Source organism: Alosa alosa, chromosome 18, assembly GCF_017589495.1.
Source record: "Alosa alosa isolate M-15738 ecotype Scorff River chromosome 18, AALO_Geno_1.1, whole genome shotgun sequence".
In the NCBI taxonomy this organism is placed as follows: Eukaryota; Metazoa; Chordata; class Actinopteri; order Clupeiformes; family Clupeidae; genus Alosa; species Alosa alosa.
Window position 1 is genome coordinate 18,377,182 of NC_063206.1, and position 15,371 is coordinate 18,392,552.

Below are 15,371 nucleotides of genomic sequence, written 5' to 3' on the forward strand. Positions count from 1 at the left end.
GCAAAAACAACTCAATTGAACAACTCAAAGATTAACTTCTTGATGGTGCAGGCAGGGGATTGTGTGTGCTTGATATTCACTGATAAGCTCATTAACTATTTCCATGGGCTATTGAAAGACCGAGTTGAGTGTGAATCTGTGTATGTTTTTGTGTGAGAGATTGAGTGCAACCCTTCATCCAAAACAAACAGCAATTGACAGAAATGTATGGTTTTAACATTTTATTAAGTTAACATGATGAAAAACTAGCCTACCTTTCATTACAAAAAGAGAAGATGTTAATTGTAAAGCTGCATTCCAAAGGTTACTAACCGTGGACAATGAACACCAGAGTGAAGTAGGTTACATCTGAAGAGGGATGATCACCTGCTCTGCAACTGTATGTGTGGGTCGTGTGTGTTGCTTATTTATTTTGAGATGTTTATGTAGATTTAACTGTTCAACACACTTAGGCTAATTCTTAAGTTGTTCATTTTCTTGTCTTTTGTAAAAAAAAAAAAGTCTTAATTTTTGGCAGTGCAAAAACTCACTTCAATTGCAGTACCCTTTATAAAGAAAAACATTTTATATCAAACGGTATAAAAATAGATATGAACATAGTGGTAAAATATTACTACATAAGCCCTTTTTCTCACTTAACACATTCATAAGTGCCATCCACAAAAACACAACTTATCTTTTCAAAGCAAAAAAAAAAGGATTTTTAAGGGAAAATGCTTGTAATGAATACTAACGCTTGTAATAAATGTACCCTAGAATTTCTCTTACCTCAGATGTAGTCTAAAGGGGCATGTGTAAACTTCAGAAGGCTTAGTTTTACCCTGCTGATGATGTGTTGTTGCCATGGTAATCCTGCTCCCCCAGCTTTGGGGACATCTTAATGCAGACCGCATGTTGAAATCACACACTCGTTTGACATCATTTCCTGAAGTATAATAGAAGTGTTTGGCCACTAGCACTTCCTGGATGTTATTAACCTCAAAGAAGCAACCAAAGACTTCTTCCTTAAAGCATCATTTTGACACCAAATTTGTCCACATTTCAAGTTGATAATTTGACTACATCTGAGAAGAGAAAATTCCTGTATATTTAGCTACTCCTAATTTCTAACGTAAATCCAAATGCTACCTGCTCACAACCTGATGTTGGCACCCTGACTGGCATCTCAGCATAGCGTGTTACCTAAGGCCTAAAGTAGCTGGTCCCCAAAGCTTTTGAATGCGCTTGTGTTGTGCTCTCTGTAGAGGACTTTAGCGGCGTGGCAAAATAAAGACGTCCTCGAACCGAGGTTGAAGCATCTTAAGCTCCTGTATGCCTCCTCCGTCGTGTCAACGTCACCCCGCCTGCAGGAACAAAAGTGTTTCATGAGTAAAAAGGCAAATCAAATCTGAGTAATGAGCCACAAGGAATGGGGGCCCTGAAGGGTTCCACTCAAGGCCGTCTGGAGTTTCATTCTGATCAGCACTTTCACCTGTGAGGAACTCAATGACAAAAATGACCATAGTACACACTGGGATCTAACTTTTTAAAGCCATATGTAATGTTGTTAAGATAAATAATAATTAATGTGTAGTGGACATATGCAATAAAAAATCATTGGGTTTCTTAGATTTGGTACAAATGAACGGCCCTTGAATTGGATTGTTATTTTGCCCAGTTATAGCTGATGGCACAATTTGTTTGAATGGCATGTTTATTTTTGCATAGTTTACAATCTAAATTTTAGATAACTAAACATACCTCTCTCTCCCCTGGCTCCTTGGGATCCCGGAGACCCTGGTAGGCCTGGCTGACCTGTAAAGAAAGAGAACATCATTGCAATCACTGTCAGACTACACACACACAACTACAGTCTGTTCAAATGACGTATTATGTCTTCATTATCAAACAGCTCAAAATATAGCATAGCATTTCAAATTACAACATAATGTAACTTACCATAAATCAACATTACAAAGGTTTTTTGCCAGTTTCTACTACAACTTAGTACAACTTCGCTTTCCAGGATATTCACCACCAGGTTTAAAATCTAGGACTGTGTCAGTAAGCATCAGTCAGTTATCATTGTGAATTATGATGTTCGTGTTCATGAAGCAAGTTTGTTGGATACTGATACTAATACTAAGGAACTTTTAGAAGATGTTGTGTTTCCTAATCAGACTGTGGCATTGTCACATATAAGAAAACTGAACACAGGTGGTTTGTGGTGCCCGACTTCCTGAGTGCCATACCTCTGTCTCCTTTAGGTCCAGGGTAACCCCTATCTCCCTTCAGCCCTGGGCTTCCTCTGGGGCCAGGGATGGTGCCATATTCTGGAAAAGGTCACAGCAGTGTTAGCGATGCTAGCATCAGTGTAACACAACAAAACACAGTCATTTGATTCCAGTTTCAGTAGCCCCATGAATAATTACTTCTGAAGAAATCCATGAGGTCTGCTGTGGTGTTGCCATATTGTGTGAAGACACGGCTATATCCAGGTGGTCCTGGTGGTCCGGGTGGCCCTGGAGGACCATTGGCAGTTCTAGAGTTTCCACGGGTATATTCCTCATCTATAGCACTCTGGAGTAAGCCCTGGTCTGTAAGACAAGTGAGACAGATAGAGATAGTACTATTATTCATCCCGAGGGAAAGTCATCTGCATTTGACCCATCTGTGGTTAGTGAACACAAACACACACACACTCACACACTTGGAGCAGTTAACACATAGTGAGTAGCTAGCACACACAAACACCTGGAGCAGTGGGCATCCCTAACCAGTAGGCCATGGCTGCCCTAGTGTTAACTACACATAAAAATAGACTGACTGATGGCAATGATTCCAAAGAAACAAAACTGCTGAATACATACCTAGTACTGTGAATTTTAATAAAATTGAAAATGAATAAATGCAAGTGACTTTTTGTGTTAACATTTTCAGGAAATCACTTAAAACATTAAGTACAACCTAGTTATTATAATGGAACAGCTCATTTCCCCATAATCCCAAATGCATATGAATTCAATGTGCCAATGTGCTATTACTTATCGTAACTGAACATGCAAAAAATAAACTTCACTGTTTAAAAGTGTTACAATGAAATTTAGAAAAAAAAGGCTAAAAATAAACTTCACTACTTAATAGTGTTACAATGGAATTTAGGTACAGTAATGTAATGTTTGCCCCTATTGAATCCAAAGTGACAACCACACCATATATTTGTGCCAGTGGTGACAATGGACTCACTCTTGATGTAGTCAGTGACCCTTAGTGCCATGCTGGAGTAGTCTATGGTGTCTGACACAGCGCCGCTCGGGCCACGAGTCTGGTCATTGCCATAGTAGTACTGCTGTCCAGGCTCTCCGCGGTCTCCCTTAGGGCCAGCAGGACCCTGAGGACCTGGGGGTCCTGGGCGGCTGGATACATAGCGCTGCCCTTCACCACCTAAGGGGATGCACCCATTTGGCCTGTTAGTGAGTGTCAGTGTGTGCCTTTTGTTGAGCTGTCTGCGTGTCTTGGATGTGTGCATGGCTGGCTCAGTTTATAAAGATTCTTAGAAGCATCTCTAAAGGTAGAAGATTGCCACAAATGGCAAGTGGTGGCAAACTGATTTGGCCTTTTGAGTTGGTAATAATCACATATTCTGAAAGAACATAGAAGTAGCGTGTCATCATTATATGTTCTAGAGAAAGTCATCATTATATGTAATAAGCACTCACTCCGCAGATACTCCTGAAGCTCAGAGCGGATGTACTGTCTGGACTCCCTGTCTCCATATCCCCCTGATTGCCATGCACCTGGGGGTCCCTGAGGTCCAGGTGGGCCTGGAGGACCAGGGCGTCCACTGAAGCCCGAGTCTGTTTGGAGATGGGAAATAAACAAGCACAGTTATATCTATTCATTTCAATTAATCATTTCAATGGTCTTGCCAAACATATACATGCAGCACAAGGAAGGCATCCCCTGCACCAGTAAAGGTTCAATGTTAGCTTGGTGAGGTGGGCATGACAGACTCATTTTCCATTCTCTTCTTTTTAACTAAAGACAGACACAGACACGGACTCACTCTGTAAGTAGACCTGGATGTCCTCCAGTCTGTAGCCAGAACCTCCACTGACTTGTGTGGATCTTCCTGCGGGCCCAGCTGGACCTTGAGGCCCTGGGATACCTGGAGGCCCAGGTGGACCTGGAGGACCAGCTGTCCCACGATACCCAGAACCTACATGGAGGGAAGACAAGCAGGAGAGTGATAGAAGTGTGTTATTGTGTTTGTGTGATTTGTGAAAAGACAAAATTATAATAAAAAAGACAAACCAATAGATACATGATGGGTCCAATAAAAGAGCTGAACATTGTCAAAATTTAACATTGATTTTAGACCACTGCATCACAGCTAGAGACAGACTTTTCCCAGGTAGAGAAACAGGCTCTTACGCTCCAGCAGGGAAGTGATGTCACCAATGGTTCCAGGTAATCCAGGCGTTCCTGGAGGTCCGGGAGCTCCGGGTCTGCCCTGAGTTAAACCGCGCTCTGGGAACACAACACAGGCAAGTTCACTACCCAGTTTATTGTAGATGGACATAAGAGCAAATGTTGCTGTGGAATTACCATGATGTTCAGTAGGATGTTAGTAAGTACATTTTCAAAATTTCCCACATTTTTTATTTGCTTGTTTGCTATGAAATAAAAATATTTTAATCAAATATAAATTATTACTTGAGGAGATGGCCATTTTTGGCGAAGGAGTTTCAGTTTCAGAAGGGGTTTTAATTGGGTAAAGTCTCACCTTTGATAACCCTGATGACATATTCAGCCACTTCCTGGGTGTTATAATTTGCTCTGGATGCTCCGCCCCCAGTACCAGGTGTGCCAGGAGTGCCAGGTACCCCAGGTGTTCCAGGAGGACCAGGTGGGCCCATGACATAGCGCCTCACATCATCCCCTGATCAATCAATCAATTTACAAACCAACCAATCAGGAAAACAATCGGTTTTACAGCAGAAAAAAATACAGATGAATAATCGACTCGATTAACATACAGACTACAGGATATGTAAATACAAGTGTACAGCTATCCACACTGCATCACATTGTTCCCCATATGACAACGTAACTCACTCTGTAGCAGTGTGATGATGTCAGACACAGAAATGGAGCCGGATGTTCCAGGGATCCCAGGGGGGCCAGGAGGACCTTGGGCTCCAACAACGCCTGAACCTGAAGCCACATTTACAACTGAATTGGTACTACCGCACACCTCAGGCTACAAAAACATTTAATTTAAAGCCCTGGAACATAGCATTATGTATCGTGCACATTTAGAACACATGATATGTTGAGTGGAATTGTGTATTGTACAAACCGCTGTATTCAAACTTGCAAATTGTAAAATGCTTACCGGTATTTCTTGAAATAGCAGTTGAATTTTAAAGAATAAAATTATATAACACATGAAACAATGTAAGCATTCTGAACAGCTTAGTTACCATAAATGTTTCCCAACCCAACACATTATTTATCTGTGCGTAGCCTAGTTGATATCGTTGGAAATGTAATGCCACACTGATTTATTTCAAAATAAACACACACACACACACAGTTACCTTCTCTTGTGCTTTGGCTTGTACACTGTTTTGTCAGGGACCTGTAATTCACCCTGTACAAATAGCTTAATAGTTCCATATTAGCGTTGCTTTACTTACGCTGAATGTAGGCAATGACACGAGTTGCCATATCGTCAATGGACATAGAGCTTCCTGCAGGCCCAGGAGAGCCAGGCGAGCCGGGGGGACCAGGGGGTCCCCGCATCCCACTGAGCTGTTGCCTCGCACTGTCACCTATAGACACACAGCAGCATGGTGGGTATTCAGCATACAGACCGTGTTCCACACAAACACAAAATCAATCACATAAACCCACATACATACATGAACATGCATGTACACCTGCCTATACGTAATAGATATCCATTAATACTGTTGCTGATGCTGAGGTCATTGAGGAATAACATGTGTAGGGTACCACAATAAAAAGGTCATACACTGAGGGCAAACTAAGATGACTAGCAGTCCAGTCTTACTTTGGAAGTAGTCGGAGATGTAGCGACGGAATTCGGACGCAGAGTGTGAGCCCCCAGAGTGTCCAGGCGATCCCGGCGTTCCGGGTGGCCCGGGTGGCCCGGGTGGACCAGGAAGTCCCTGAGAGGCCCCAGAACCTGAGGACAAAAAGACACACATACAGTATGAGACAGCACTCAAAATGGCGAAGCTATCCAACAATGTAAAACCATTGACCTTAAGACTAGTTAACATCTCCAGTCTTTACTGTTGAGATGGCTAGCTCACGGCTAAATAAAACTGCATGACTACACATGACCACTGCAAAAATGCTTTAATCTGGCAATCAAAAACATTCATTTGTTAATGACGCTATGCAATTCAGTATGGCATTTTTACATTTTAAAAAGACACAGTCTCATGAACTTTTTTCTGTAAAGCCCCCTTAGCTAATGTTGGATAAGACGTTAAGGTGTCATGAAACTCACCTCTGGAGTATCCTGGAGAGCCTGGAGCACCTGGGGATCCTGGATCCCCTGAGAAAGCCAGAGTATTAATTTGTCAGTTATTTGTTTGAAGGTCATTCTTATCAATCACCTTTATCATCTTTATAATGTCCATCGCCATCTCTACCACCCTCTTGCCCAATACCCACATCAGTACCAACATCTGCACCAACATCCTCTGTTCTACCAAAAGATCACTGTCATCACTGGCACGACCATATCAGTCACCACAGTCTTCACCCTTGCCATTCTGATCTGTCAATTACCTTCAGGTACATTAGCATAGCGGTCTCTACCATCATCACCACTGTTGTCACATATTGACTGCAGCCTTTTTAGAACACCCATAAGTTGCTGTGCTGTGCTTGTTGTGTTTCCACTCTGCTGTCTTTTATGTTAAATGTGAGTAGTAGTTGTGGCAGCCGTGGCCTACTGGTTAGCACTTCGGACCTGTAACCGGAGGGTTGCCGGTTCGAACCCCGACCAGTAGGCACGGCTGAAGTGCCCTTGAGCAAGGCACCTAACCCCTCACTGCTCCCGGCGCCGCTGTTGATGCAGGCAGCTCACTGCGCCGGGATTAGTGTGTGCTTCACCTCACTGTGTGTACACTGTGTGCTGTGTGTGTTTCACTAATTCACGGATTGGGATAAATGCAGAGACCAAATTTCCCTCACGGGATCAAAAGAGTATACTGTATATACTTATACTTATACTTATACTTATACTTAGTGGGTCATGCCAACCTTTGCGTCCCTCCCGTCCTGGTGTCCCTGGAGGTCCGGGGGGTCCTGGGGGTCCTTGCAATGTTCCATAGTCTGAGGCTGAGAGGACCAAAAGAGAGTTGTCAGCTGTGGGGGAGTCATCTCTACATACGTGTGAAAACCAGGAGATGTACAAGACACAAGTCGAACTGGTGCATCCAACATTTGAAAACTAAAACCCCTACACTTGCCCAACCCTAACCCTGCTGCATTCAATTTGGCAATATTTTGTGTCTGGCCAAAATTGTAACTTTGAATCATCATTGATGATTACACATCCATGAGCCTGTAGATCAATAGACTATAAAGTAAAATTGAGTTGAAATGCCATTGTTTGGCTTACACCCAGCACATGCACTTCTCTGTGTCATCAGGAATGCAGAAATCTCATCAGACTTGAACTCATCTTCTCTCCAACCATTAAGTCTAATAGCTTTCACTAACAAGTGTAACAACTTTTTACTGTCCCTACAAGCCACCTTGTAGATCAACCCCCTCTAGTCTGTCAGTCAAGCTAAGAAAGATAAATGGAAATCTTCAATAGCTTTTCAATTTCTACTAAATGCTTTTTAACATGAACACAGAATAGTTAGCAACAGCTGCATCAAATCTTGCAAACTAGCTAACTGCTATATTAAGCTAACTAAACTGGCTAGCTCAAACTCTCAGCATTGAACATTTGTGGTTTAAAAATGAGTATCAGAGCAGCAGAATTTGTATCATGGTTTAAGTAATCCACGCAAGTTTGCTTATTTTCTAGCAATGGTAAAACAACCATTGCTATTTTTGTACTGAAATATTTTTTTGTCATCAGCTGGTACTAGAACTGTGAGGGGCCTGTGATGCTGATATGCACAGTGCACAGTGCACCCTTCCCCAACATACTGTATAAAAAAGTGTAAACACTGCTTACATCTGACTGCATCTCCAGGTCTCCCTGGTAATCCAGGCTGGCCAGCCTCTCCTGTGAAATTCAACATACACATCAGGATCAGAGACTTAACATAGTGTCTACAATAACAAGCTGTGTGGTCTATTACTTTTAATACTGTACATTCCATAGCATTATATGGTATCATGTTATATTGTAGTCATATCAAATCATGTCACATTCAAATTGCATCTAGTGTATTCATGTTCATTAATGTGTCATAACATATTGTATTGTACCATGTTGTGTTATGCACCTCCTAAATTACATTTTGAATAGATGAATAGATAGTGTATGGTGAACTCTAGGAGTAAAGTCTGTTACCTTGGTATCCCCTGAGCCCTTGCGGTCCTATGAGATTGAAAACATAGTCAAACAAAATGGCATGCCAGATAAGGACAGATTTTCTTTGCATAGCACAGGCCTGATAGCTGATAGTAAGCAGAAGTTTTACCAAAGCACAATAAGCCCTCAGTAGCAGCTACTGACCATGTCCTTAGCCTGAATGTTTTCACCAGAGGGTAACATCAATTCAAAAGTGGAAATACAAGAGGATATACCCTCTCCTTTTATTAAATCAATCTAGGTGCTGGTGTCCTGTTTAATCAGAAAATAGTGACTGTATTGTTATTATGATGGACTCTTTGAGGGACCCACCTGGAGATCCTTTGGGCCCTGCAGGTCCTGGGGGTCCAGGAGGTCCAGCGAAAAACGTGCCTGAATGAAAATCAGCAAATTTGACACTCACAATCTGTGTGTGCAGGAATGAGCACCAAACAACTGGCCCTGCCTCACTAGTTACCACTAATGTTGTGAGAATAGGGCAGTATGTGTGGCCCATAGAGGCTGTGCACAGAGGCTGCATGGGGCTGCTCCAGAGTGAACCCAGCTGTTGGACAATGTTTTGTTTGGGAAGAGATGCCAACCTGAGTTGGGCACGAAGCTGCCTGGCTCTCCCTTCTCTCCCCTTGGGCCGGGTCTTCCATAGCCTAAAACAGGAGATCAGAAACACATGGGTTTGAGCAGGCATTATCAATGGAGGCTTTGTGCTGTGGTAAGAGTTGTTTTGAAATGGGTTATATTTACCTGGTGGCCCAGGCTCCCCTTGTGGACCAACTGGGCCTGGCGGTCCTGGTCTGGAGTCTCCTGAGAAACAAACAAACAGTTTGGATCATGAGTGACATCACTGACAATAACAGCATATCCTGTGCATCAGTGGTGCAGTCTATGTGATACGCAGGACCACGCAGTATACCCACTTAAAATAGGAAAGGATAGATATTTACATTTGGGGTTGATCACAGTATACCCACCACAGCTAACTAGACTACACCACAGCTGTGCAATAACAATATAAACCAAAACTTAATTTTCCCTGACACAATAATACTTGATGTACAGTACTGTATATTCAGTCATTAAGTCATTTTAACAAGTGATGGGTGCAGTTGATGTGTTTGCAATGCATGTTGTGAAATATTAGCGGGGGCCTTGTGGTGGCTGTGGTCATCTCACCTGTACGGCCAGGTTGGCCTGGCGGACCAGGAGGTCCCGGAGGGCCAGGGAGGCTTTGAGATCCAGCTGCACCAAACTGCCCTGAAATTACACATACACTGATATTTAGCCCAAAACAAATTTCAGCCTGTCTAAATGTAGCAATTACAAAGGAGAGAATTACATACTTTCTGCCTGGGTAGCACGAACGGTTTCTGTGGTCTTGATTGTGATGCCAGGTTCTCCTTGATCTCCCTTGTCACCCCTGTCTCCTTTAGGTCCTGTGCAAAATACAAAAAATCGAGGTCAAAACAACACAACCATGCACAAGTAGCCTAACACAGATCCTTGCAATCTCTTACTGGCCTCACAAAATCAGGTAGAACTGAATGGAAGAGAAGTCAATAAAATCTAGAGGAATAGATTAAACCTAAAAGGGCTCCAAAAACTCTGATGGTTCAGAAACACAAGACACTCACCTTGCTGTCCTGGAAGCCCAGCAGGTCCAATGGGACCTGAACACACAGAACAACTGTGTTATTGCACCTTATTAACACAAATCTCTGTTATTACAGATTAGCCATTCCAAGTTCCTACATTCTATTATAGTGGGCCAGTACCCGCTTCGTTCTCAATACCAATTTCAAGCACAGCGCTTGCTTCTGAGGCCACCGTTCCCACTTAGTTTGCTCTATAATCAAATGCTTGTCCTCTTTGGAAAGCTGAGACACTATAGTTTCTTGGAAAACAATCAGAAGAACTGTGTGCCAAAAAAAGGCACAAAAAAATCAGTTTGATAAAAGTATCATTTGATAGATGCCTTGTGTCTGGGGGCCACGGCGGTCATTTTTAAAAATGGCCGACAAATGGCCCACACTCCACTTACATCTACATTATTTTTTCAAACGAGAATTATGGTGGGAGTAGGCTATTATATTATATTATATTATATTATATTATTTATATTATTATATTATATAATGAATGTATTTAATTGAATAAATGTATATACTGTGCCCCCCTCCAAGATCCCATACAGTATATACAAAATCATGAAAAATGACCAGTACACACAGTGCTCTCAAATGCTGTGGCCAGATCCGCTTACTGTGCTGAAGCCACGCCCAATCATAGCAATGGTTCTGACTCTCTCAACTGTCCTGCCACATAATTCCAATCATTCTATGAACCATCTGATTCTAATTAATATGACTCTATTCATGGGTTTCACCAGGTCCCTTTCCACAGGTGTATTAACCAAGCACCATGCAGTCCGCATTCATAATCTAGGTGCTTGACTTTATACACCTGTGGAAAGGGACCTGGTGAAACCCATGAATAGCCAGATAGATGAGCTAATTAATGAAAACACCTGTGTAAAGTGCACAAAATAATTATGTCCCTTGTGCTAATCTATTGCAGAAAGCAGATTTTTCACAATGCTTGTAGTTTTTGACTTATACAAGGTGTTTCCAAATAAATCTTTGATTTTGGTTTTAGATTGATATCACCTACTGTATTTACTGTATTTGTTAAGTACACAGGAAGAGAAAATACACTTTCTAGGGCTTGCCCACCTGCTCCCTCAACTCTTAAAGCAACATGATTCATGTCTATGAGCAGTCTGCCCTGCGCCCAGGCCCCAGCTGTAGGACTCACCTGATACGCCTGGGGGTCCGGCAGGTCCGGGAGATCCAGAGGGGCCAGGTGGCCCAGGAACGGCCACTGAGCTGGAGCCAGCTGAAAAATCACCATGGAAACAGACATGGAATTAAGACATGAAATAAAATAGCTCCATTGTTTAAACAGCTCTGGTGATATGACTCAATGGACCATATGCAAAGGCTCTTTAGACAGCTCATTTATTTCCGGTGGAGCCAGGTGTGTTGTAGGCCCCGCTGTTGTTAATGTAATTCGTGTTTAAACAAACCCGGTTGGGTGTTACACCTAGTGAATCAGCACATTACGATGTAGAATTATTTAGGCAATGTTAAAGTTGTAGAAAGAGTTGCCCTACTGGGCAAACAAGACATTCAGTGTCGGAGTGAACATGTAAGGAGCAGAATATAACAGAAGATGCCATTACAACACAGCTGACGCTCCATCAGAAATAAATGACCTGCCCAAAGAGCCCTCTGTCCATGAGGTCTATTATATTTATTGAACAATTTAGACTAGAAAACTCACCTGCATTGATGACTTGTCCAGGTGCTCCTGTTGCACCTGTGTAACAGATTCAGGCCCATGTTTTGTTAAATGTAGTTACACATATTACATGGCCTTTTTTATTCCAAATACAACCCCAAATCAGAAAAAGTTGGGACATTGTATAAAATGCAAAAAAAAAAACAGAATGTGATAATATACAAGTCTCGTAAACCTAAATTTAGCAGTAAAAAGGACATAGACAACATATAAAATGTCGAAAATTAAAATTTTGGAAATTTCATGGAAATATGTTAATTTTGAATTTAATGCCAGCAACATGTTTCAAAGACAAGTGGAACAGGGAATGTTTACCACTGTGCTGCTTCACCTCTTCATTTAACAGAATTCTGTAAATGTTTAGGAACTAAGGAGTTTTGAGAATGAAATGTCCCATTCCCAGGATTTCAGTTGCTCAACAGTATGGGGTATTCTTAATTATGTTTTTCATTCCCTGATGCACCTAATTTGACAGGTCTCGACTGCAGACTGCTTTTAGCACCTGGACTCTTCCTCTATGGTGAAATACTGTTTAAATATGTGCAGAATTCATTTTGGCATTGTTTTCCTGAAATATTCAAGGTCTTCCCTGTAAAAGACATTGCCTGGATAGCAGTATATGTTGCTCAAACCTGTATACATCATTCATTTCTGAGTTGAGTATCAAACTGTGCTCATAGACAATGGTCATCTGAAGTTTTCCTGAGCCCATACAATGATTTTCTACAGAAACAGGTCTGGGTTTAAAGGAACCATATGTAAGAAAAATATTTCAATTAATCATAAAATGGCCCTGATATGTCACTAGACATTAAGAAATCATGTTCATTTCAAATACTTATATCACTGACAACAGTAGTCCGGGCCAGGATATTGTCATTTAAAAAGTGAAGTTGCAGCCCTCAACTGATGTTGATGTTGTGTTTTGTCATGTCATGTTGTGTTTTGGCCTGATGCGCCACCCTCCACCTATCTACTAATCACGAAGTCAGTAGTGTTTCGCCATCAGGGTTGGCAACCTCGAGTCAGGGGGGAGGGGGAGGGGATACACCGCTCTTCAGTATTTTGAAAGTGATTGCAGTACCAGTTTTGGCCACAATCTTACATATGGTTCCTTTAATGCAGTGCCAAAAGACCACAGCCATCCAATATTGTTTTTCAGCTATATCCCTTGTTTGCAAAGATTCCTCTGGATGCTCTGAATATTTGAATAATATTATGTACTGTCGATGATGAACTCCCCAAATACTTAACAATATCATGTTAAGAAGCATTAATATTTTGTTTCATCATTTGTCCACAGGTTTGCACAGAGCGATTACCCCTACATCTTTACTTCTAAGAGACTCTGGATGCTCTTTGTCATACGCAATCATGTTGCCAGTTACCCAAATTAGCTGTGAAACATTACTCCTTTTGCTTTCTTTATCATTTGTATCCAGCATTTTGTTAACACCACCCCAACATTTTTTGAAACTTGTTGCTGGTAGCCTATCAAATTCACAATTAACATATATTTTCCATGAAATAGTCAAATTTGTAATTTTCAACATTTGATATGTTGTTTGTGTCCTTTTTGCAACTAAATGAGTTCACAAGATTTGCAGATTATGACATTCTGTTTTATTCACATTTACACAACATCCCAACTTTTTCTGATTTGGGGTTGTAATAATTCCATTATTGATGGAAATATCATAATAAATTAAAACAAATATTACCTTTCGCTCCTGGTTGTCCTGGGTTTCCTGGAATTCCTAAAATTAGAATATCAAACGAGGAATTTTATCAGGAAAACTGTTAAAAACTAATTCAGCTCTAAGATCTAATATGTTTCTAATACAAATATGTAGACTATACCTGGTGATCCTTGCAGGCCTGGTGTTCCTAAAAGCACAGGTAAATTATTATGACATCTGTACCAGTATCCTCTTGGCTTAATGGTGCATTGTCACTGACCAGATAGTAGGACCTACCTGGGGCTCCTGTGTCTCCTGGGGGCCCAGAGGGACCTCTGATTCCAGGTGGTCCGATTGGTCCTTGGTCACCTGGACATCAAAAATTCATAACCATGATTCCTCTTGGTCTCATTTGAATGCTGCATTATTAATAATCATATGAAATAATAATTTACCTCTGGTTCCTTTTTCACCATCAATTCCTTGGGGTCCTGTCACACAGGATGAAAACAATAGGATGAGAAGATTTGAGGGAAGAAGCTAAATTACCGGTACACACCAACTTCATAGAGACATTATCCAGAATCAAAGAAATTATTACTAATTAATACTGACCACATCATTATGCATTATAATGTGAGTGACAGAGAACTCATCTCTTAATGGGTTAAGAGTAAAAATAGTAGCAGTAAAAATAGTCATGTTGTCTGCAAGTATTGGCTGCTTGATTGCAGGCTGGCAGATGGATAGTGGCATCTCTCTGAGTCACCAAACAGCAATTGCATTTAACCTTTCGTCATGCTCTTTAGAGTCTAAGAGCCTCGCAGACTGATGGTTCTGTTGACGGCGCCCACAGGTATAATGAACTAAATTCATGATGATCAGGTTACTGATTTCTCTCTCTCTCTCTTTTCTCTCTCTCTCCCTCTCTCTCTCTCCCTCTTTCCCTCACACTCAAACACACACACACACACACACACACACACACACACACACACACACACACACACACACACACACACACACACACACACACCACCTCTTACCTGCAGATCCCTTGACTCCTTTCTCTCCAGTGGGTCCTTGTTTGCCTGGGCTTCCTGGGGAACCTGAAAAGAACCAGAAAAGAACCAGCAGGAGAACCCGGTCAGGGGAAATCAGTACAGTATCATTACATCGTTCCAAAACCAATACCGGTTTTACAGACTGGATACAAATTGGAAACTAAACAGAAAGACTGCATAGCATTTGTACATTCATACTATATAGACAAATGTATGTACAGTATATGTGGAATAACAAATTATGCTATATTGTTATAGCATACCCACCTTGTCTGCCCTCTTCACCCTTGTCGCCATGGTCACCTGTGTAAACACGAAATGTGCAATGACATTATATCAACTGATTAATTATTAACAGAAATTATTTGAATAGTTATGAGTCCCAAAGACTCCTCTAGAGAACATGAGGCAAATTGATTCTCCCACCTTTAATTCCCTGTGATCCAGCAGGTCCTCTGTCACCTGTAGGTCAAAAGAACAACAAGTAGGTACAACTGAACTTCCTACATTTGTACCACACATGTGTCACCTGTAATGGAGGGCTAAGTGGGTGGCTGGGTTAGTGACTTGATATTGAAGTGTCTGAAAGATGCAATAATGGTCATGTCCATACCTTTTTGTCCAGCAGAACCAGGGTCACCACGGAAACCAGGGCTTCCTGGATCACAGGGTAAGGAGGTAAGAGTGGTGTTAAAG

The 15,371-nt window shown here is 41.6% G+C and overlaps 1 protein-coding gene across 2 annotated transcripts in view; it reads right to left on the reverse strand.

Annotated features, from left to right (window-relative positions):
• Positions 1-206: 206 nt before the first annotated feature.
• The window catches only part of col17a1b (collagen, type XVII, alpha 1b), a 31,273-nt gene continuing 16,108 nt past the window's right edge, over positions 207-15,371 (reverse strand). For both annotated transcript variants that reach the window (XM_048269778.1, XM_048269777.1), the window contains exons 25-56: positions 15,289-15,333; positions 15,102-15,137; positions 14,943-14,978; positions 14,658-14,720; positions 14,067-14,102; positions 13,909-13,980; positions 13,793-13,819; positions 13,654-13,689; positions 11,915-11,950; positions 11,387-11,467; positions 10,207-10,242; positions 9,916-10,008; positions 9,749-9,829; positions 9,320-9,379; positions 9,160-9,222; positions 8,891-8,950; positions 8,558-8,584; positions 8,216-8,266; positions 7,285-7,362; positions 6,524-6,571; positions 6,059-6,193; positions 5,682-5,816; positions 5,098-5,196; positions 4,766-4,921; positions 4,414-4,509; positions 4,046-4,198; positions 3,699-3,836; positions 3,226-3,423; positions 2,412-2,576; positions 2,232-2,312; positions 1,741-1,794; positions 207-1,343 (exon numbers count right to left, since the gene is read on the reverse strand). In XM_048269778.1, coding sequence (XP_048125735.1) covers positions 1,300-1,343; positions 1,741-1,794; positions 2,232-2,312; positions 2,412-2,576; positions 3,226-3,423; positions 3,699-3,836; positions 4,046-4,198; positions 4,414-4,509; positions 4,766-4,921; positions 5,098-5,196; positions 5,682-5,816; positions 6,059-6,193; positions 6,524-6,571; positions 7,285-7,362; positions 8,216-8,266; positions 8,558-8,584; positions 8,891-8,950; positions 9,160-9,222; positions 9,320-9,379; positions 9,749-9,829; positions 9,916-10,008; positions 10,207-10,242; positions 11,387-11,467; positions 11,915-11,950; positions 13,654-13,689; positions 13,793-13,819; positions 13,909-13,980; positions 14,067-14,102; positions 14,658-14,720; positions 14,943-14,978; positions 15,102-15,137; positions 15,289-15,333 — 2,519 coding nt within the window. In that variant the 3' untranslated portion in view covers positions 207-1,299. The remainder of the gene's footprint in view (positions 1,344-1,740; positions 1,795-2,231; positions 2,313-2,411; positions 2,577-3,225; positions 3,424-3,698; positions 3,837-4,045; positions 4,199-4,413; positions 4,510-4,765; positions 4,922-5,097; positions 5,197-5,681; positions 5,817-6,058; positions 6,194-6,523; positions 6,572-7,284; positions 7,363-8,215; positions 8,267-8,557; positions 8,585-8,890; positions 8,951-9,159; positions 9,223-9,319; positions 9,380-9,748; positions 9,830-9,915; positions 10,009-10,206; positions 10,243-11,386; positions 11,468-11,914; positions 11,951-13,653; positions 13,690-13,792; positions 13,820-13,908; positions 13,981-14,066; positions 14,103-14,657; positions 14,721-14,942; positions 14,979-15,101; positions 15,138-15,288; positions 15,334-15,371) is intronic.